The 23,839-nt window shown below is 37.1% G+C and overlaps 1 protein-coding gene across 2 annotated transcripts in view; it reads right to left on the bottom strand.

Moving 5' to 3' along the window:
* Positions 1-4,572: 4,572 nt before the first annotated feature.
* The window catches only part of SOAT1 (sterol O-acyltransferase 1), a 49,882-nt gene continuing 30,615 nt past the window's right edge, over positions 4,573-23,839 (bottom strand). For both annotated transcript variants that reach the window (XM_054711697.1, XM_054711696.1), the window contains 13 exons: positions 19,420-19,568; positions 18,007-18,066; positions 16,082-16,189; positions 14,570-14,852; positions 13,771-13,849; positions 13,195-13,276; positions 12,915-12,960; positions 12,102-12,231; positions 10,346-10,443; positions 8,984-9,082; positions 7,434-7,569; positions 6,691-6,836; positions 4,573-5,660 (listed from right to left, as the gene is read on the bottom strand). In XM_054711697.1, coding sequence (XP_054567672.1) covers positions 5,604-5,660; positions 6,691-6,836; positions 7,434-7,569; positions 8,984-9,082; positions 10,346-10,443; positions 12,102-12,231; positions 12,915-12,960; positions 13,195-13,276; positions 13,771-13,849; positions 14,570-14,852; positions 16,082-16,189; positions 18,007-18,066; positions 19,420-19,568 — 1,473 coding nt within the window. In that variant the 3' untranslated portion in view covers positions 4,573-5,603. The remainder of the gene's footprint in view (positions 5,661-6,690; positions 6,837-7,433; positions 7,570-8,983; positions 9,083-10,345; positions 10,444-12,101; positions 12,232-12,914; positions 12,961-13,194; positions 13,277-13,770; positions 13,850-14,569; positions 14,853-16,081; positions 16,190-18,006; positions 18,067-19,419; positions 19,569-23,839) is intronic.

The following is a 23,839-nucleotide window of genomic DNA, read 5'->3' as shown; positions in this document are numbered from 1 at the left end:
GACTGCATTATAATTAGGAACCATACCAAGATAATGAACTCAGAGGTCCCAAAACTCCTACATCAGCTTATACATGGTTTCAAGCATTTAGGTACTGAAAGAACAAAGTACCACCTTGCATAAACGTAACCTAGTTTTTAAAAAAATCTAAGTAGGACATTGATAGACGAGATAGAGATAAGTGAACAGATTCAAGAGATACACAGTAAAGTCTATAGGATTTGGGAAGTGATTGAAACTGTGAAGGAGACATCAAAGGTTACTTCTCGCCCTAGCCGGTTTGGCTCAGTACATAGAGCACTGGCCTGCGGACTAAAGGGCCCCAGGTTCGATTTCAGCCAAGGGCACATGGCTGGGTTGCGGGCTCAATTGCTCCGCCCCAGTTGGGGGCGTGCAGGAGGCAGTCAATCAATGATTCTCATCATTGATGTTTCTATCTCTCCGCCTTCCTCTCTGAAATCAATGAAAAAATATATTAAAAAGGAAAAGAATATGGTTCCTTAAATTTTTTTTTTTACAAAAGTTACTTCTCATTTTCTATCCTGTGCAATGGTGTGATTGTATATGCTGTTTCCTGAGCAAAGGTCTGGGTTAAAGTCGCAGAAGTATGAAAAATAGTAAGTACAGTAGATGAGAAGATAAGAGCATTATACTAAGACCATTCAGAATACAACTGAAACTTTTGTGAAAGATCCTCTCATAATTTTGAATTATACCAAGAACCCTAAGATGGAGTAAGATAAAAACGCAAAATGAGCAGGTAATAATTTTCCTAAATAGAAACATTATGACATAGAAGTGACAGTCATAGTTGTAAATGGGGCCAATATTGCTTGTTGGCTGACTTCTGTTCGCAGCTTAACATCAACTCAGCAGCAGAGTCCTCTGGGGCTTCAGGTGAACAGACCATTTCCTCAGAAGAGAGCCAGTCAGTGTGATCATCAAACATGCCCTGAACTGGGAAAAGCACAAGGAACAGTAGGTGTGCTTTTGCAACGATGTCCTTTTTACCAACTCATTTCCCCAGGGTGTGGGCAGGGCTTACACACACATCTGTGGGCACTTAAACACAGCATGCAAGGAGTCTGAATGTGAAGTAGGCCAGAATTGTTTAATGTAACTAAAAAATGAAGGCATTAACCAGAAATGTTAAAGAAGAGACACTGAGAAATCTCGGCACTGCTCAAATTCTTCTCTGGGGCAGAAGAGCTTCTAATATTGATTCCACACAAGAACACCACTAAAATTGAACTGATGTCACCAATTGTCTTAGTTTTAAGTCAGAATTCATCTAAGTACCCTCCTTCTGATTCCACATGAGTGTGCCTACAGGATGTGAAATGCTTTTTAAAATGTACTGACCTTAGAGAAAGGGGGAGAGAGACATAGATTTTTGTTGTTCCACTTATTAATGCACTAATGGGTCAGTTCTTTTATGTGCCCTGATCAGGAATCAAACCCAAAACCTTGGCATATTGGACAATGCTAGAACTGAGCTACCCAGCCAGGGCAGTAATATGCTTTCTGTCTTATTCATAAGTGTATCTTCAGTGCATAGCACAGTACCTGGCACATGGTGGCGATTCAGTTTAAAATACATTCATCTTTCTCATCATACAGTAAGTTGGGTTTCTACACAGGACAGATTCAGTGACGATACCAACCTGAATATATCACTCCATGTGCGATTTCTCATGGTATATTTACAAATTGGTATTCTTCTTTATTAGTCAGATACATGAACCTAGCTACTTTGGGTCCAAATGCAAGCTGAGCCTAAAAGGACAGCATACTAAACTAATAAATTCATCAAGGAGGGGGCATGTCTAATTTCTGAAGAGATTTCCCCTTCCCACTCATCTACAGACAGGTGAGTAAAGCCACACCATGGAGGGTAACTAGAGAGTATTTTTCTGGCTGTAACTACCATACAGTGGGCCCTTCATATCCACACATCCTGCATCTGCAGAATCAACCAACTGTGGGTGGGAAATACTTGAAAAAAATTTAGATTGTTGCTGATGTGTACCATGTAGTTAATTAAGCCTATGATGCTTGCATCTCCTTAACATGTATAGACTTCCTTCCTTGTCATTCTAAACAATAAAGTATAACCATTCATAAGCCATTTATATTATATTATGGATTATAGGTAATTTAGAGATTAAATTGTACAGGAGGATATGTAGGTTATATGTAAATATGCCATTTCACATAAGGTACCTGAGCATCCTCAGATTTGGATATCCACAGAATACTCTTTTCTCCCTGCACTACTGGTTTTCAAACTTGGGGGTAGGAGACAAAGGGGGGTTCAAACACGAAGGGCCCCAGCACCCCCATCTCTATCTCAACCAGAAGCAGCGATATTTTATCTGTTTTACATGCTGGGCTAAAGCGTAACAATTTATTCTTTTACTGGTCTAGGCTACCTGTTCCCTACAGTTATATGAGTTTATCTTCATTATTTTTCCCCATACAAAACAATGAACTGTACACAAAATTACTTATGATCACACAAAACAAAGATTATCTTTTTTTGCATAAAAGACTTCAACAATTCATAAATTATATCTTTTCAGGCTACACTACCCACATGACCAGCTTTTAAGCACACAATGTTCTGATATGTTTTCGCTAAGACTTCAGGATTCAATTTTCCAGGCAAGTATAATTTTGATAGATGAAAATTGCCCATACTAAATGAATTTCTTCTACAGCATAATCTGTTTGCAAATATAGAACATTTACACTCTGTACTTTAACCTGTCAATGTCATTCACTTTTACCTTGCAATGATTAAAAAGGGGAAAAAAACATTTCCTCACTCCTTTTGCTTCCAAATGTTGTAGTCTCAATTTTCTAATTAAATTCTAATGCGAGGCAACTGCAGTACATTAATGCACCAAAATAACTCCATTTTCCGTCATTACCCAGGGTCAGAATATAAAAGCACCTAAGAAATTTATGACAAAGTTAGAGCTCTTAGTTGTTCTCTTGGATAACAAACTCAAAATAATAGTTACTATCATTAATATCTCTTGCAGGAAAGAAATTTTAAATTCTTTATTTTCAAAGGAAAAAAGTATCATCCAGTAACTGAAAATAATTTTAGCAAGAGGGGAAAAGAATCAATCTTCCTGAAACATATTACTAAGAAGTTTTTGTTTGACTTGTTTAAAGACTTTTGCTAAAAGCAGCTAGTGATAAGACCACGGCTACCAAACTAGTTTCTTACACAGAAAGTTGCTATTCCTTTGAGTGTTTCTGAAAATTTCTCAGGAAAGTCTTATCATTCTAAAGTGTCTCTAAAGTGTCACAAATTATTTGTTGTCACATAAAAATCTAGGGCAGAAAAAAAATTACTAATAAACAAAGGGAAGATAGGTTTTTTGTATTTTTAACTGATAGAGTCAACTTTTTAAATATATTTTTATTGTTTTCAGAGAGGAAGGGAAAGATAGAAACATCAATGATGAGAATCATTGATCAGCTGCCTCCTGCACGCCCCCTACTGGAGGATCAAGCCCACAACCCAGGCATGTGCTCTTGACTGGAATCAAACCTGGGACCCTTCAGTCACAGGCAAATGCTCTCTCTATCCATTTAACCAAACCAGCTATAGTTGCATTTTTTTTTTTTAAATAGCCTTCCTTGATCAGTCCAACAAATAGAGTATTTAGAATCAGTACAGAACAACACAGTCCTCTCAATGAGAGTATATGTTTACATTACTTAACAGAAATGCAGAACTAAGAATTCCATTCTCTCACTTTAACAAATCTTACATCAATCTCATTTTATCAGCTCCCTCATATTTAAAATGCAGTTATAAATGTAAGTGGTTGACTAATTTTAATTTTTAATAAAAACACCAGTAATTAGAAGGTATATTAAAGCAGTCCTGTTTGGAGGTTATGGTTCCATTACTGTGTAAGAACATGTAGAAGATAACCTTGAGGTGCACGTCTGTCTGTTGAAATTGGATGTGATGCTTAAAAACTGCTTAAATTCACCTGAATCAAAGGTATGGGGAATAAAATAGGTGATTAAACTGAGTACTTGTGCTACAGATTAAGTTGTGACTATTAAGAAACTCCTTCTACCTTCTTATTAGACTCAAACTGTCTTTAAAACAATTTGGAAAAGATTGCCCCAAACCTTTTGGATAACAGTAGGCCTGTTAGAATTCCAAGAGGGCCTGTCAAGTTGTCTACCCCAAATAACAGTAATTTCTTGAATAATTCGTAAGTCCTACTTCTTTGGGTGGAAAGTTGAACTACATGCATGGCCTCAGATACACCCTCCAATGCTCAATCTTTACAAACATAGTCACACCTCATACATACAAACAAAATAAGTCCTCACACCACACTGAATGAGCAATGGGCACCTTATAACATGGGAACATCACATAATAGAGTACATTTTCCTGAAAATGAGCACATAATAATTTGTTTCACCTAAAGCAGCGGTCGGCAAACTCATTAGTCAACAGAGCCGCAGTTTGCCGACCACTGACCTAAAGTATAATACCACTAAAAGTATAATTGAGAACATACAGAAGCCAGCTTCTGGATCTTTAAGAATCACTTTAATATTATTGGAGGCGATTAATACTTCAGTTACAGACTTACTAGTCTGCAAATTAATTCAAGTCAGTAGTTATTAGACAACAAAATAACTGTACCAAAGGATACTTCTAAATAACTTAAAAGAAGTTATGACCTTAAAGTTTTTAAAAATTATTTTCCATACAAGTTCCATGATAAAATAATTTAAATACATGATTGACTCCGCAAGATTTTTTAAAAAATTACTTTGAAAGTTACAAGAGGAAATATTTTTCTTTGTCCTGTGCCTTCTTTCTCTTTCCCATCCTATTTCTGTTCTTCTCAATAGATAATATTATGAATGAAAACTCAAGAATTCAAGGTGAAAGATGTAATTTTGCTTCATAGAAACCATGACCTACACTGTATAGTAAAAACAAGGTAACACTTGGGTAGAACCAAACTTTTTTCAAAAAAATACAGGCTGAGAAGAACAACAACAACCCACAAATTAGGATTTATAGTAAGATTATCTTTGGAAAGTAGATATTTTCTCTCTATTAGACATAGCAAAACGTTCCATAATTTTTTTCTTTCCCAATTGCATTGTTAATTAGCATACATTCCACCAGTGTGCATGAAAACAATTTCTAAGCCAGAGGTATTTAAATGATTCTTCATAAGTGTTTTGGCTAATTCAATGGCCAAGAAAACATGATGTTTAGTCTCTAGATAGTCAAGAAACAAAACATATAATTTCTGAGGCTTAAGCCAATATGACCCAGCAAACATCTGTCATTACGTTAGCTGTAAGTCTTCCTTCTCCGCAAAATAAAACAAAAAAGCACTGCTTAAGTGTACATTAATTCCAGTAAACTTCCAACAGCTCAGCTCCCGATGACCTAGGGATGGAGTGAGTCATCTGTCAAGCATGGAGTGGTCCAAATAACACGGATAACTTCATCAGTAATAGCTGGAAATAGATGCTGGCCCCAAGTCAGGCAGAATACCCAATCTTCAGTGTCAATGAAGGAAACTAAGTCCAATCTTCTAAAACACGTAACGGCAAGTCCAGGAACGTGGCCGGATATAATCCAGAAATGTGGGCTTTGAGAAAAAAAAAGGAAAATAAATGTAGTTTATTTGGGTGCACTATGTGCATGAGGTGTGGGGAGAGATAGGGATGTTAGTGTCATATACTGAATACCTCTAAAATGCCTCTCAGCATTTCAGTAACCTTTAAGTGATAAACAGTTCAATAATTCAAAAGATGTTCATTATTTTTATCTACAGCATAGATTTACTTGGTTTAGAGGCTTTACATGAAGCTTTTAAAGTCCAGTAGACCCTACACAATTGCACTTCTGACCAAATGTCAAATAGGTATTACCTCTTTATGTATCTTGCATTTTATTTTAGTACACCCCTATTTTTAGTAGTCCAGAGCAGTTACTTCAAATGCACACAGAGGGTTAATAGGAAATAAGAAGGGAGCATTAGGGCAGCATAACAAAAACAGTGTAGACAGCAGAAGCTTTGGCAGAGAAACTGATTTGATTGTGGGCATCTTCAGTTATAGGTGCCTGTGAGAAATACCCGGACATATAAAGAAGGCACCCCCTAATTATTTGGGAGTTATCCACATGCAGCTGAAAGCTAAAGCTCTAGGATGAGACTCTTACATAACCATGAAAGACTAAACAACAATAGCAACAAAAGAAAATCAAGGGAAATGGGATCCTAGGCATATGAGCGTACCTGGACATTTTTACAAAGACGTAATACTTTGGAAAAGAAGAGGTAAAATATACATATATATTTAGGTGTGTGTGTAGGATAGGATACACATGTCCTACATTTTTAGGACACAGGAAGAAAATTAGAAGGAGCTAAAGAAAAAGCAGTAAAAGAGTAGGAAATTTAAAAAAAAGGAGGGGGGGGAGCACCAAGTAGGAGAGTTCAAAATGAATAAAAGCAAAAGAAAAATTTTAAGAACAGTAGCAATAAGATCAGATAATGTTTCTCTCCGCTTAACATTACTTCATCATAATCTCCACTACTCTCCTTCCCCTTAAAATTGCTCCACAATCGGGGACAAACATGTCACTTTTCCACTGTGGCCTGACTGCTGACTCACATTTTTCAGAGGACAGTGCTGACGTGCATACCACTCTTGAGAATAAAAGCACAGGAGGACTCCCTGGCCCGCAAAAAGGGAAGTCCACATCATGACGTTCCAAATTGGCCTTTTCCGGCTATCATTGACAATGAAGTTGAAAGCCACTAAAGTTAGGAAGAGAACAAAAGATATAAATCAAGACAATCTATAAGCAGCCTCAGATAGCTGCTATAATCATCTAAGTATCACAATGAGCATCAACTGTGCGTACATGGTTTATTCTGGCTGCTGCTCCTATAAATAAAAATGAAGCTTCAGTGTTGAGGTTTATTAATCAGTGATTAATTGGAAATCAGACAGTACTCAGAACAGGTGAACATATATTTAATTGAATCATTCATATTCTAACTTATCCTTTCCCCCCACCCAAAAGAGGGCCAGTTTTTTTCAGCGGGTGAATAATGATAGAGTTGAAGAATGGGAAGCTGTTTTTTATTGTTTTTGTGACCTACCCAATCACTGTTACCAATAGTCTGCAAGAGATTATGTGGCTCATTTCTCTACTTCAAAGTATAAACATCTTGAAACAGAGTTGTGTATAATTACTCAAAATCAATGTTCTTTACCCTCTGATAAGCAAACACTGCCTTGAGATAGTATTACTGCTTACTATCTAGCTTTCTACATTGATTTTATACTTTATTTTCTAAATTTCTCTTTTGGCATCATCCTCAGTCCTCATGGCATGCCAAGATACTTACTTCCAAAGAACATGAAGAGCACGAAGAGCACTGGGTAGAAAAAGCTCAAGCAAACAGCTAAGGCGTATTCGTGCACGACAGCCGACACAGCAAAGACGGCTAACATGGCAGCAGACTTGAATCTCTTAGTGAAAAACTAGGGTAAAAAGAAAATATTAGAAAGCAGTTTTTAAAAGGTAACTAAGCACAAACTACATAAGACTTATAATTATCACATGTTAAAGGCATCAATTTAATTATATTTATACTAGAGGCCCGGTGCACGAAATTCGTGCAAGGGGGCGGGGAGGAGGGTCCCTCAGCCTGGCCTGCACCCTCTCCAATCCAGGACATCCCTCTCGCAATCCAGGACTGCTGGCTCCTAAATGCTCGCCTGCCTGGTTGCCCCTAACCACTCTGCCTGCCTGTCTGATTGCCCCTAACCCCTCTGCCTGCCAGCCTGATCACCCCTAACTGCCCTCCCCTGCTGGCCTGATTGCCCCCTAATCATCCTCACCTGCCAGCATGATAGCCCCTAACCGCCTCTGCCTCGGCCCCCGCCACTGTGGCTTTGTCCAGAAGGAAGACAGAACGACCGGAAGATATCCAGTCCACCCGGTCTAATTAGCATATTACCCTTTTATTAGTATAGATTGGACTTTCCAATCTACTCCTTGGATTAACCCAAATGTATTATAATTAGAAAAAACACCTATGCTTAAAAATCCTTATTTTCAAATAAGGCATTTTCAAAACCAATAATGTTGATAGAAAGATCGGGGCATATTTTTAAAAACATTAATAACTTATACTGTTAAGTCACTATGATGGACAAAACATAGTTTTTATATATTAATGAAGACATCAGGTCTCAACCTTTAGAGTAGCACAGTATGGTAGACAGGGCAGGCATCCTCTCCATTTTTACAGGTAACAAAACTAAGAATTAGAAAGAAGAGACTTGCCTTGTCCATAAGTGAAACTACACATATAAAGGAAAGAACACTCGAATACAATGCTATCTGAACCATAACATGCAACCACTTAGCCAATAACCCGGAGGAGATACCAGCATTAATCAACCCTGAGATTCAAGATTTCATTTCATCAGTTTAAATATATTCTGCTCTGAAGAATGTCTCAAAGACCTAGTATAGGACCTACTGGAGAGATAGTAAAACATAGGGTGGTTCTCCACTTTGAACAGATTAAAAAAAAAAAAGTAAATGAAGAAAAAGTTAGAGGAGATTATCTGTTATCAGTGAGATTCATAAGAAATGATCCATAAATGGTGGATCATTTCAACTTATCTGAATGTTTGCCTGCATTCTTACTTTGTAATTATATAAAATAAAATCCAGAATGAAAACATGGTATTAGACCCAGTAACTGTCCATACTGGTCTCTCCGCAGTATTATTCAAGGCAGAAGATTTCTTAGACATAAATGGCTCATAAGAGAATTAAAGACAACTAAGTATAACTTCCCCCAGCTATACTATATTAAGACCTGTACTTTCTGGAAAAGAATCTCCATTTCTTGAACAACATCAACTAAATCCTGCTGCTTACCCAGAGAAAGTCCTTGTAAGCATAGTAATACAGCCAGTCATGGACCACCACATTCCAGGTCCTGTAATAGTTGGAGTAGGATGTGGAATTCCACCAATCCTGAGGAAAAAACCAAAGCTATGAAACTACACACATGCCACACACACATACATGTATATACACACAGAGCCAAAGCAAAAACCCCTGAATATTCCCAAAGAACATACACACATAATATCCAGTGTGTTATGATACACTGATGTCAGAAAAATCTTCAAAGGCATTTAGGTGACTGATGTTTAATAAGACATTAATTCTAGTTCTATATAATTCATTCCCTAGGTTCATTCTGTCTCATTATAAAACAAGTTATGGTGGAAGACACAGAACATAAACAATCATTCAATCTAGTGTTCCTCTAAATAGCAATCAGTGAATCCCCACTGCCTTGCTAAAACACAATGAGAGAATTCTAAGGTCACACAGGGTTACGTAGCATGCTAAAGCTAAAGAGTATAAGGAGCGAGATGTTGGCTATCTCCAAAACCTGGTGCTCCTTTACATATATCTTTTTTTTAAATATATTTTTATTGATTTCAGAGAAGAAGGGAGAGGGAGAAACATCAATGATGAGAATCATTGATTGGCTGCCTCCTGCATGCCCCACACTGGGGACTGAGCCCACAACCCAGGCATGTGCCCTTGACCGGAATCAAACCCGGGACCTTTCAGTCTGCAGGCCGATGCTCTATCCACTGAGCCAAACCAGCCAGGGCCTTTACATATATCTTGCTTCATACTTTAATTCAGACTAAGGGAATCAGACACCTAAAATTAACAGCCTACAGTCACTATTTTTTTGAGAAAGAAGTGGTAGGCTTGGAGTGTTACCAAAACCACAAACTAAAAATCAGATCCTGAGTTTAGAACTTAATTCCAACTTTGCAAGTATAGAATGCTATTTTAAGCAGAATTAATGCTTTTCATAAATAAAAAAGGAAAAACTTATTTCCTCCCTTCAGCAACTTTAAATGGAATAATTTACTGAAATTACTCCTACAGCACCAGACAGCCAATTTCAAATGAATGAACAGTCAGCCAAGTCTCATACCACCCTCTAGACACATGCTTTCCTTCTGTAATCACCAACACAGGATCCAGCAGAAACCATATGTTATGGGAAGGGGAGGATATCAGAGGTAGAAGATAAGGCTTTACTAATTACACTGATATCAGAATTTCAGACTTGATATTGGTAAAACTTGTGGAAAAACATTATCTGACAATGTTCATGTTAAAAAGCTAGTAGCCTACAATGCTCAAATACCTGGCAATGAGGACATAGTAATTGTGAAAAGAAAAATGAGTCCGAGTATATATTACCTTATAAAACATTCTGTCACCAAAGCGTAACATCTCGGCAAAGGCATTGAGCCAACAGTGCAAAAAGGCAAAAAAAGTAAGTAACAGCCCCAGCACACCTGAAAATAAAATTAATAATATTGAGTATTTCCAAATAGCTCATATACCAAGCGGTTATTTTTGTCATCACCTGCTTAGCTAGAATTATTTTGTAAAATAAAAATGATTATTCCAGCTTACTCATTCCAGAGGTGATAGTGTTCTTCTTAAAGTTAATTATTTCCATTTTATAAAGCAGTCACTTCCTTCCAAATGGGTTTTACAGATGACAAATGAGCCTGTTTTTATTAGAAATGCTTCAATACCCAAGGCCCTTTAAGATCCGGCCCTCGTGCATTCCCATAAACCAGTTGTTTAAAACTGGGGGAGAAGTCCCGACGACCACCACCCGCCAGGAACATTTGACAATTCTGAAGACATTTTTGGTTGTCACAACTCAAGGACTAGGGGTGTGCTATTGGTATCTGGTTGTTAGAGGCCAGAATGGTGCTAAATATCATACAACACATAAGACAGCCCCCCAAAACAAATAATTATCCAGCCCTGAATGTCAATAGTGATAAGGTTAACTTATCTCCAACTCCACTCCCAGTGTCACACACATCATCCCTACCTGGACTTCGGCCATTCTAAAGTAAGTCTATGCCTTTGCACCCATCCCACTACCTGAAAGCACCTTTCCACCACTTCTCTGCCAAGCAAATGCCTATTTCCAATACCCAATGTTAAATGTCATCTCCAGCATGATACAAAGTTCATCAGCACTTTGTTTATTCTCCTTATGTAGTATATATTATTACTATAATGTAAAATACATGCTCACCCCTTTCACTCATTTATTCAAAAGTATTTATAGAGCATCTGCTATGGATTAGACAATATGGGAGAGACTGTGACTGGCTGAGTGGCTATAAGACACAAACCTTGATCTCAAGGAATTTGTAGCCTAGTGAGGAAGACACATGAGTATGTAACACATTATCCTAATTAGAGGAACAGATGAGAGTTTGCTGGAGTAACCCTTGAAGAGCAATCAAGGAGGGTTATTAGAAATCTGGGAGAGAGAGAAGGAAGAGACAAGGTGATCATGGAAAATGTTACCAACACTTAATGGGTAGAGAAAAGAAAGAAGTAAAGAAAACTGTATATATAATTAGACTACAAGCTTCCAGAGTGAAGAGTTTGTTCACTGCTATATTGTCAGCATCTGAAATATAGTAGGTACTCATGTATTTCCAGAAAAAAATAAGTGGAATGAAGCAAGTTAGAAGTCTGAAGTATGGCTGGAAAGACAGGAGAATAAGAAAGAGCGGTAGGAGATTTCAAAATGTGGTCAACAACAGCCAGTGCTTCATGGAGATCAGAGTAAGGGCTAAAGCAGCCACTGGATTTAGAATCAGGAAGTAACAAATGATTTTAAAAATAAAGTCTATTTCAGTGCCCTGCTTGGATTAGGAGCAAGATTATAGGGAAATAAAGCATAAATATGCATTATCCAGTCAGAGAAAGCAAAACTTGAGTAAAAGCCAGAAGACCAATGGAAAAATTGGACTGAGACTGAAATATACTTCATTTATGAGACAGATGGAAAGAAGCCAAGATAGGAATAGATATGTAGGTGAATTTATAAGTGAAAAGCAGGTAAATCAAAGGTGCAATAGCTTTCTATTTTCCTTGCAACTTTATAAGTGGCCAAATTAACCAATACCCATGTTACCTGGCAAGATGGAGTTAAATACACACAGGACCAGAACACGAGCACTGAAGGGCTCCTGCTTGATATTCCGAAACAAGGGGGCACACAGCCTTTCAAAGACGTAGTACATGTAAAACAAGCAGCCGAACACCTGGAGCACAACAAGGATAGTCGTAAGAATGATGGCTTGGTAAGGAAAGACGGTGATTTTCCTGCAAAAGAAGATACATACGTGACCTCTAATGTTTACATATATATTCCATTTAACACTAATACATAAGATTGCAAATTGTACCCTCCAGATATTACTCAGGCCTAGTTTCTACCATATCTTTTTCCAACCCTTTACCAAAGGGCATTTGTAGAAGATCAGACTCTTGGAACCTGATTTTCCTGCTACATGAACCCATAACAAAATAATTTGTTTCATAAATGGGTATTTGATTGAAACAAGAATTTAAAATGGGATTTTCTGGGATTTGATTCTGATAAGTGGTTCAGGAGGAGGAGGTAGTGAGGAGTGTCAGGCCCACATATATATCCAAAAATACAAAAACAGGAGGGGAGGGGGAAATTAATGTAGGTGCTGACTGAAGTAACCAAATGGAATTACTTTAATTAAAACAAATTATTTTATTGAAGAAAATTACTTTTGAGGTTGGCAAAACAAACATTTTCACTGTATTGAGAATAATTTCAAAACTTCAGAAAGAGTTCTACAGCTGCCAATAAACATAAATTTACTAACACTTTAAATATATTAAGTTTTATAATAAATTCTAATCCCCAATCTCCCACCAATCACCAAACCTTAGGCAGTGAAAAAAAACTTACCTGTGCAAACTGCATAGCCACATAACCCCACCTTACAGTGGGAGTCCTAAAAAAGAAGCAACGAAATAAATTTTCTAAATAAAATACATTCTGTCAAGAATTAGTGTGATCAAATAAGACTGCTAGAATCACCATTTGGGGCTCTCCAGGCCAGTGAGAAAATGAAAACTCCTTCTACATTCTCTGTAGCCCTGTGTGAACTGGCCCTTGCCCATCTGCTGCAGCCCATTGATGCCACACCTCAGGTGCTCAGCACATTTGTACTTCACAGTGCCATTACCTGGGATAGTTGTCCCGGTAGATGAGGGTTGGAGCGAACAGGAAATACAAGTACTGGTTGACTGTGGGTACCGGAACTGTTCCTGGAAAAGGAAAACTTGGCTAGGTCAGGAGCTCTCAGCAAAACTACAAAGGGAAAGTAAGGGAGCATAGGGTAGGGAAGAATAAAATGACTTCTCCTTAGCTTATGTTGTTTCTTCCTGATCTCCCAAATGATGACTTCTTATTCTAATGTTAATAGACCAATCCCTCTAGACTGAGTTATTCCTGTGACTGAGATAATTTCTAGAGTTTTAAGCAGCAACTCAGAGTAATAAGCACACATGGGTGTGATGAGTTTAACATTCTATAAAAATTACATAAAGTTACAAGAATCTAATGATCAATGGTTTTAAATTGCAGGTACCAAGACAAAACAGAAACAGTCAGAAAATAGTGAGATAGTCTTCCAAATCAATGTGGAGGCTACATAATTAAAATCAAACATAATGTCTGCAGAATGTAATGTGCCATCCCCCTAAACACCAAAGGATGAAATACCCTATGAATAGTCCTTGGATGTAATAGAATTACATACTTGACTTCTCCTTAGCTGAAGTTAGTACCCGAGGCACATTCTCTCTGACAAACGAATGGACCTTCATTATCAAACGAATCTAAAAAAGGAGAGAGGGAGAAAAAGATGTATTTTCTATCATTGTCTTGCCTCATATAAGCAACCCCAGAACAACACTACACTACAGTCACATAAAGAATGTTTTAATTTTGCATATACCAACTCAAATTCACTTTTATGGAATAAAGCAAATTAAAAACAACCTCTAAAGAAGGACATATTATTTTGCGCCTAAAAGCACCATATTACAAAAGTCTAAAAAAAAAAAAAAAAAGACTCCTGACATGGTCCTTTCCATTAGTCAAACAGAGCATTATGGACACCCAATGTAAGAAAATCAGAAGGGTGTAGGGACAAAATAAATCCGTTCTTTAGATGGAAACAGTTATATGACAAAATAATGAATCTGACATTTCAAAAGTGGGGGATTTTGATTACAAAAACATTTTATGGTATAGATGACTACTACAAAAAGTATTCAAGAACAAAATCTGAATTCATCTAGAACAGTTCCGTATGATTTATTTCAATTATTAAGCATCAGAGAACACTGAAGTTAGAACAAATTTTATGAGATGAGATGATCTACTTTAACACTTTAATTTTAGACAATAGCATAAAGAATCAGTTATAAAAATTTATCCAAAAATAACAGAATATCAGTATTATATTGTTATAATAATGATGTTATTATTATTATTGTTCCAATCATTATTTTAACTAAGCACAGCACTGCACTGAGAAACACTCAAAACCTTACCTGTTCAAAGATAACAATGCACCGGGAAGCTGGTGGCAGTGTATATGCTAATACAATATACGTTGGTCCAAAACCTAGAATTCCAATCTGGAAGACCATGAGGAGAAAGCCATGGAAGAGAGAATGGATCACTGGATGAGAACTCCTGCTGTAGCCTCTGGCCCAATGTTGAAAGAGGAAATAGGGAACGGAAAGTGTACTCAAGAACATGGCGCACCATGTACATATAACAACAGGAAGCTGGCCAAAAGCATAGTATATGAGACTGAACTCAAGCACCAGCCTGCGGAGAAAAAGCACAGAGGAAAGACACAAAAGCACATTTTTAAAAACATGCATTGATTCCCAGAATTCAAAACTTTCAGGCCCCAAACTCGCAGCTTTAGGAAACACAGCAACATTAACACACTGACGTCACTGAAGTTGTGCTACAGAACTGCTTCTGAGACTGCTTCACAATATATTTCAATAACAAAGTTTCTAAAAGCCCTAAGATAATACAGTCTTTGCACATAAAATACCTAATATAACTTAAAATAGTAAGACTTTGGCCGAAACCGGTTTGGCTCAGTGGATAGAGCGTCGGCCTGCGGACTGAAAGGTCCCAGGTTCGATTCCGGTCAAGGGCATGTACCTTGGTTGCGGGCACATCCCCAGTGGGAGGTGTGCAGGAGGCAGCTGATCGATGTTTCTCTCTCATCGGTGTTTCTAACTCTCTCTCTCTCTCTCTTCCTCTCTGTAAAAAATCAATAAAATATATTTAAAAAAAAATAGTAAGACTTGGAACTCTTCAAAAGTTAGATTCTTACATTAATACATTTTAAACTCTAAAATATTCTATGGCAAAGTCCATATTTAAAGTATGCAAATAGCAATCATTGTTATGTACAAAAGATGATTTTTCAGAAGGAAATAGGTATAAATTAAACAATCTATGGGGGGTGGGAGTGGCCGGGGAAGAAGTCAATGGGGGAAAAAGGAGACATATGTAATACTATATGTAATACTTTAAACAATAAAGAATTAAAAAAAATAAAAAATAAACAAAAAAATCTATTAATATATCATCTCAAAATTTAATTTTCTAATAAAGCATATAATTCAAAATATGATTACTACACTGTCATTTTTAAAGTTACAATTTGATTTTTATATTAAAAATACATTTTTCAAATGTGAAATTCCAATAAGCTACTTATTTTTAGTACCGACCTGAAATGCATGCCATAATAAAAAAAATTGATAAATCATATATACAAAATTCTCCCGTTTAGGAAAATTACCTAGAAACTACCAATTATGGTCTATTCAAATAGACCATTTAGAAAAATAAAAGAAATGAAATTTCTAATCTTTTTAGTTGTATTGTACTTTTTAAGAATCAGAAATCTCAACCTCAAATCAGCTACTTTGGAATTTTCTGAAGCAAATTTAACCAAATCACCCTCTACCAAAATTTACATACAATGAAAACTCCCAACATCCTATGAGCCATCCTTTTTCTTGTCTTACCTTCCTTCGTCAATGTAATCTACCACAAGTGTGCTGAGGATAAAGAGAATGAGGAGGGCAATAAACATGTGATATATTGTTCTGATGTGGTCCACCTCGAACAGCTCACTGTAAATGTAGTTCAAACAAATAAAATGAATAATCTATATTTGATTTTTAAATGTCATATATTAAAGACTTTAAAGCAGTCCAGAAATATTTAATCTACCCTCCAAAAATATCTCAAACAGTAATCACAGAATATTAAAAATATTAAACCTGAAGTAGAGACAGTAAGTGACATGACCAAGGTAAAACTTATTGGAAGAGCTTAGGACAAGGCTCTTTCTGATAAGATAACAGTGCTTCCTAGAAAACAGCATGGATATCAAACATTTAAAAAAAATGGTGTGCATTCTTGAAAACCTACCAGAGGTGACTGTCTTCTAATGTAGGCAAAAGGCCATTCACTGAAAACAGGGGACACAGAAGCTATTTCAAAGGCTAAAAACTTTTTTAAACATCCTAGTCTTACATTCCTCTCTCTCTCTCTCTCTCTCTCTCTCTCTTTCTCTCTCTCTCTCTCTCTCTCTCTATATATATATATATGTATATATATATATATATGTATATATATATATATATACACACATTAAGATAGCATTTCTATAATATTGATCTACCCTATAAGTCTATAAACTTAACCATTTACAAATGCTTTTATTTTCTAGCCTCTTTGATATTTTTATTTTACTAAGACTGGGTTACTTTTCTTTTAAAACACACCAATTACTTTCGAGATGACTTTTTCTAAATAAGGACTTTTTATATTTGATTAAAACAAGTGTTTTAGCTTTATTTATGGAAAGATGTATGCTAATCTCCTAACTTTTTGAGACATCTAAAATACTATTAAATATCTGGGTTAAGGACCTTCAATTCTAATAAAAACCCACCTGAGCCATAAAATATGTGTTTTATTTCCTTGATTTAAAAATGTGTATTTTAATTTTGTTTATTTTTCACATATAGAATACTATCACTAAAATCTTAATTATAATGTTGAAAATATTTGCTTTAATTTCTCTTTTACATGGAAAGCCTGCATTTCCCCCAGATATAGATGTTAAAAGATAAATCTCTTCAAAGAACATAATACTGAAGTGGTAGTCTACATTAGATATTTAGAAAACGTTGGCCTTCTAATCAAAACTAAGTAATACAGATCAATTTGGCCCATAGAAAATATATTTTGATAAGCATATGATGCATTTTTAAAAGAAAAGCACATCCATAACTAAGATTCACCAGCCCAACTATTTCAGATGACCTATACTAACGCAGGTTAAATTAAAGAAGTATTCTAATGAATGAGTGAATGAATTAATGAATGATCTCAGAGAACATTACAAAAGAAATATTAATTACACACTCAAAGTGCACCTTTACTTTTCAGTTCACAAATGATGTCACCACAATTAATTTACCGTGCCTGGTGTCTTTTTCATAAGATCCACATAATCAGGGTTTTAAAACAAGTAAATCTGAGAAAACTATCATGTGTTTAATCTGGCTAGCCAAAGAAGAGATTAAAAAATTATATACCAAAAAGGCAGCAACACCAAAATTCTCTTGAAGTGCATTACCTAAATAGAAAACCCTATCCTAGCTCTTTGAGTAACCAGTTCTCTGCAGCACAAATTGAAGGAATTTATCAAAGACAGACAACCATTCTGATTTCTAACTCCTCCTTTGAAACTAGATGCAGAGCCAGGGCACAGCAAATGTACAAAGAGCAGTATCAACGCAAATGATGTATGTGAATATGGAACAAACTCTTTAAACATTCATAGATTAAGCAGTGATTCCAACAATCAGAATAGTTGTGTGCATGTGTGTTTTTTTTATTTAAACTTATAATTAACAAAAGCACTTAAAGTACTTACTCTAAGAGAGATCGCCTTACAACAAAAATCTTTCCGTGTTCTGGAGGTGCTCTCAGATCTCTGGGAAGAGCAAAAAGTAAAACAAAATGTAAGTACTAGTACTTCAAGTATTATAAGAAATTTAAGCCTAAGAATAAGAGGAAGAATATTACCAACTACAGCAAGTAAAATTAATTAACTGCCTCTCACTAGGACGCAGGTACAGTGAGTAGGATTTTATGCGTGTCGTCTCATTTACTCCTGAGCACCGCTATGAGGCAGATACACGCCTATCTGGTTAGGGAGGAAGAGGGGTTAGGCACACCTCCCTAAGGTAGCTCTAGTTCCTGACGCCACACAGACCACCACTCTTCCTTCTCCTAAACATCCCTAAGGTCACAGACAGGCCCTCAGCCATCCTTACTCCAGTTCACTATTGTTACTGGTCTGTTCTCGAAGATGCACTGATATCTATCTGTGATGTCCTCTGTCATGTCAAAGGACTTCCGACAATCCCCAACAGCCTCCTGATGTTAAGGGCTGCCTCCAGTTGTTAAACTCTGTTAACATCTAGCATGATCATCTTCTTTAGGGCTTTCAGGAATACCGTCGGCACTTCCGTTGACTATTCCTGGTTCAACCTGTCCTTCAGAAAAGGAGGGACTGACAAAGACCACAGAGGCACAAAACCAAGGAAAGCACAGACTGGCAAATTAGCGCACACTGGCCTTTGAGAGCCTTCCCTCCATGCTCTGGATGACTGACTGATTAGAAAGATAGATACTAATGCACTGTACTTTAAAACAAGTATCGCAGAGAATACAACAGAGAGGCAGTATAACGATGTGGCGAAGAGCATGGACTCTGGGTTCAAATCCCCGCTGCGGAATCCTGGACAACAACTAACTGCTTGCTCTGTGCTTCAGTTTCCTAATCTGTACTAGGCAGATAATTATACTACCTACCCATAGGGTCACTGTTTGGTTTAAATGAAAAGCACTCAAGTGTCAGTGTCAGTGTAGTGTTAAATGAAGTATGCACATTTGTTATAAGCCACTTATTAAGATGAAAGAACCCACCCTTCCAGTGGTTCAATGGTATGTCTAAAGCAGGGGTCCTCAAACTTTTTAAACAGGGGCCAGTTCACTGTCCCTCAGACCGTTGGAGGGCCGGACTATAGTTTAAAAAAAACTATGAGCCAATTCCTATGCACACTGCACATATCTTATTTTGAAGTAAAAAAACAAAACGGCAAGAACACCCGCATGTGGCCCGCGGGCCGTAGTTTGAGGACGCCTGGTCTAGAGCAACACACAGCTAACGAAAAGTGGTGCCAGGTTGGCATCCAGGCATTTTTACCACAGTCCACATTGTAACCACTGAGCTACACTAGAGCAGATGTCTGCAGTAGGAGAACCTAATATTCATACTTACTTAGCTCTATGGTTGTTCACTCCTCCAAGAACAGAAAAGGATGTGAGAGTACACCCACCACTGTCTAATGATACGGATTTTTCAATGAGATTGGTCACAAAATCATCAAAGTGAGTGCCAACTTCCTTCATAAAATATGGCTTCAATTCCTAGAATTGTAAAACAAATAAAGGAAAGCATTAGAACACATGCTTATGGGATACTAACATTTTCTAACGTGTTCTCTTAAACAGAGCTGGATCAAGGAAATCCATTTTAAGTGGCTTCACAGGAATAAAGGCAGAAAAACGATTTCTATAGCTGACCTGTAGTTTCAGAAATGGCTACTAAAAAAAAAAAAACTTATGTCTTTAAAAAAATTTATACTATTTTAAGCATAAATCAAGATATCAAAGTAATCTACTAAATGAACTATAAATAATAAAAACAAAATAACAGAAATGATAAAAATGACAGTCTATTTTTTTTTCTTTATTGATTAAGGTAAAGAATCAATTTACCTTACATATAGGTATTACATATGTGTCCTTATCCCCCCATTGCCCATCTACCTCCCCACTCATGCCCTCACCCCCTGGTGTCTGTGTCCATTGGTTAGGTTTATTTGCATGCATACAAGTCCTTTGGTTGATCTCTCCCTCTTACCCCCACCCTGCCCTACCTTCCCTCTGAGGTTTGACTTCAGAACAACAATAAAAATCAGTATTATAAAATTTTAAGTCCCCTTTCTTCTTAAGCAACCCCTATACCCAAGTACCCACTATTTATATTTTAGATCATGTCACTTCTGTACACTACCAACATTTCTATGACAATATTTATTCCTAACTCCATAGCTATATGTTTACCTAGCCCTAACACATATTTTTGTAATGTAAAATTGTTACACATTTTGGTCTCAGACTATTTTTAACATCCAGCTTTTGAAAAGTATGAAGCAAACAAATATTTCTTCCGATTATAATAGGCCACCTACTGTAAATGCTCAAATTATAAATATGAGTGTTTTGAAACTGGCAGAACCCATCTAAATAAAAGTAAACGAAGTGTTACTTTCTAATTCTTCAATTTAAAAAACACTCTTTCCTTTAATTACATTATTTAGACTAAACCTAAAATATCTGAAGTAGCATTTTCTAGGTTCTAGAGTTTGACCATGTCCTTTAAAAGTAAAGTAAAGATGCCTGGCCAGTGTTGCTCAGTAGTTGAGCATCAACCTATGAACCAGGAGGTCATGGTTCGATTCCTGGTCAGGGCACATGCCTGGGTTGCAGGCTCAACCCCCAGTAGGATCCCCAGGAGGCAGCCAATCAATGATTCTCTCTCATCATTGATGTTTCTATCTCCCTCTCCCTTCCTCTCTGAAATCAATAAAAATATATATTTTTTACAAAAATAAAGATATCAATGTACCAATGGAACTACATATGAAGGCTTTTTAAACCGCTTTGTCTCCCACCGTTCCCAAATGCCTCTTGGGGCCCAAGCAGTGAGACAGCTGATGGAGATGGGAAGTACAGTACACAGAAGTGTGTGGCCAGAGCAACATAACCATCAATGAAGACTCAAAGAATATATAATAGTGCAGCAAACAAAGAAACAAGGATGAGACGATTAAAATGTCTTTTTAAGCTGGAACCTTGAAGAAGCAATAGGACTTAATTTTAAGTGAAAAGTGGCAGAAGAAGACAATGTGATAAAAAGCAGAGAAATAGGAAAGTATAAGCCAAAACAGAAAATATGAAAGATGTAGGCTGGTTTTAAGGACAAAATATAGAAGTATGTTCCCTGGAAGAAAAAATAGCTTTTATAACATTATTTTTCCATAATAAGATTATCTAATAGTACTTTATTTAATCCTTTTGCTTGCTCCATTTCAATTACTAGTTATGCCCATCTTCATTTTGTAATTTTTCAACAGGTTGTTTCCTTGACTAAAAAGAAAACAATGCCCCCTCCCACCAAAATGACATGAAGAAAAGAAGTTCTTTTCTCACTTAATTTCTAGAATTGGACTGGTTAACAAATAGAGGGGATTTTTTCCAATGACAAAAATGTCCCACGTAGAAATATACTAAAAGAGAAGGGGAAAGAATTCATTCCTTCCACTAAGTTCTGGGTACTGGGTACTGTTCTGGGCGCTGGAGATACAACAATAAACAAAATCTAGTCCCTGTGCTCATGGATATTACAGGACATAGTATGCTAGATGGTGTTATGCAAAGAAATAAAGCAGAGGGATGGTGGTGGGGTGTTATTTTTCATAGAGAAATCAGGGAAAGCCTAAAGATTAGATGACATTTGAGAAGACTTGAAAGTTAAGAGGGCAAAAGATATCTGTGGAAAAGTACTAGGAAGAGCCCTGGCCAGTGTGGCTCAGTTGGTTGGACATCCTGTGCACTAAAAGGTTGCTTGCTGGACTCCCAGTCAGGGCACATGCCCTGGTTGCAAGCTCGGTCCCCAGTAGGGAATGTGCAGGAGGAGGCAGGGAATGGATGCTATGCTCTCATATCTCCCTCCCTCCCTCTCTCCCTCCCTCCCTCCCTCTCTCCTCCCCTCCCTCCCCCTTTCCTTTCTCTCTCCTTAAAAAGCAACAATCTATTTTATTTAAATATATATTTTTTATTGATTTCAGATAGGAAGGAAGAGGGAGAGAGAGAAAGAAATATCAATGATGAGAGACAATCACTGATCGGCTGCCTCCTGCATACCCCCTACTGGGGATCGAGCCTGCAACCCTGGCATGTGCCCTTGACCGGAATCGAACCTGGGACTCTTCAGTCCACAGGCCAATGCTCTATCCAATGAGCCAAACCGGCTAGGGCTTTTTTTTTTTTTTAATGTAAAAAGCCCTGAAGCAGGAATACCCTTGGCATGTTCCATAAATAGCAAGAAGCAGGACTTTATAGTTAAAGCAAAGGAGTGATAAGAAGTGAGGTCAGGAAAGATTGGGGAGGGGGGGAGGGAGGGCAGAAGTGGGTCTAAACCGTGTAAGGTCTTAACACTTAACTTCTGACTCACATCAATCTGTCTATTGATATTTTACTCAACTTTACCCTTTATTCATATCAATCAGCCCACTGATATTTTACTCAACAGTAAAAGAGAAGCCTGGAATCTTGAGAAAGGCAAGCTATTTCTTTCAGCAGGCTTCCTCATACTTTGGAACTAGTCTCTTTTCCCAATTTAAGTATTGGGTTAAGTAGACGACAGCATGAAAAAAACACCATAATGAATGTTCTATAAGTGTCAGTACAAACTGCTAAAATCAGGTCCTATTCCACCCAATTCAAGTTGAATAGAGTAAACTCCTATGGCACAAGGTCTTGTGCCTTATTTACTAGTTGACCACAAATGAGCCTTTACTATACATTCCAAGTCACGTAGTAAGAAAACCTATAGCAATCTCCTTTTCCTCATCCTTCTTGTCAATTGTACACTTTCCTTTACTCTTTCCTCCTCTTCCTCTCCTTCCCCTCATACTCTAGAACTCCCACCTTCTCTTCTTCTACAGTCATCCCATAAATAAGGGTATCCCTGGTTATCCCAACAACTCACTATCTGAACTCAGGGACCAAACAGACCTGGATAACAAGGCTACTTCTATTATTCAGCACTATGGTGGTGAACAAGATACACACAGCCTGCTCTTACACAGCTCACTGTCTGTATCAATGAAGACATAAATTGTTAATGGTGTAGTGAATGCCACGAAGAACAGTTCAGAGGGATAGGAGAACCAAATAAGAAATAAAAATGAAAATCACAGGCATCTCAATAGCCTAGTAGAAGGTGGAAACAAGTGTTAAGTCTCCTTGTAACTTTCTTTCAGAAACTCTCTCCCCCAACTCTGACTCCAACCTCTGACTTACCAGAATACTGCTTGGGTATGCTGAGCTAAAAAAGTTCCCATTTTAATATTAATCCATGTCTCTTATTCCTGCAGTAAAATTTATATGTGAGTAGCACATAAATCTATACTTGAGCTAGTAAATCAAAAGATGTCTGTAGTGCTAATAATAAAATAGTAAAAAAAAGGTATGAACTTTCAGCCAAGGAGACTTGGGTTCAAATTCTACCTCCACCACTTGTTTTGTGACCTCAGGAAAGCTATTTCACTTTTCTGAGCAAAACTGAGATGAATACCATCTAACTTGCTAAACTGTTGTGTGAACTTTTTAAAAAGTCCAAAACAAAAACAAAACAAAACAAAAAAACACATGCAAAAGCGCACAGCACAGTACTTGACATAGTTATCACTCTATACGTACATGTAGCTCCATCCCCTTCCCACTCAGTCAGAGCTAGCCTCTGATAACAGAAACAAAACAATGCACAATAAAAACTGCAGTTAAGCCAATTCTGTCATTTTGTGCTATTACTATTAAAAGGTAGCTATTTAAATCCACCATCTTTTAAT

The sequence above is a fragment of the Eptesicus fuscus genome, chromosome 22 (genome assembly GCF_027574615.1).
Source record: "Eptesicus fuscus isolate TK198812 chromosome 22, DD_ASM_mEF_20220401, whole genome shotgun sequence".
Classification (NCBI taxonomy): Eukaryota; Metazoa; Chordata; class Mammalia; order Chiroptera; family Vespertilionidae; genus Eptesicus; species Eptesicus fuscus.
The sequence above is the reverse complement of the archived record's forward strand: the minus strand, read 5'-3'. Positions and strand labels throughout refer to the sequence as shown.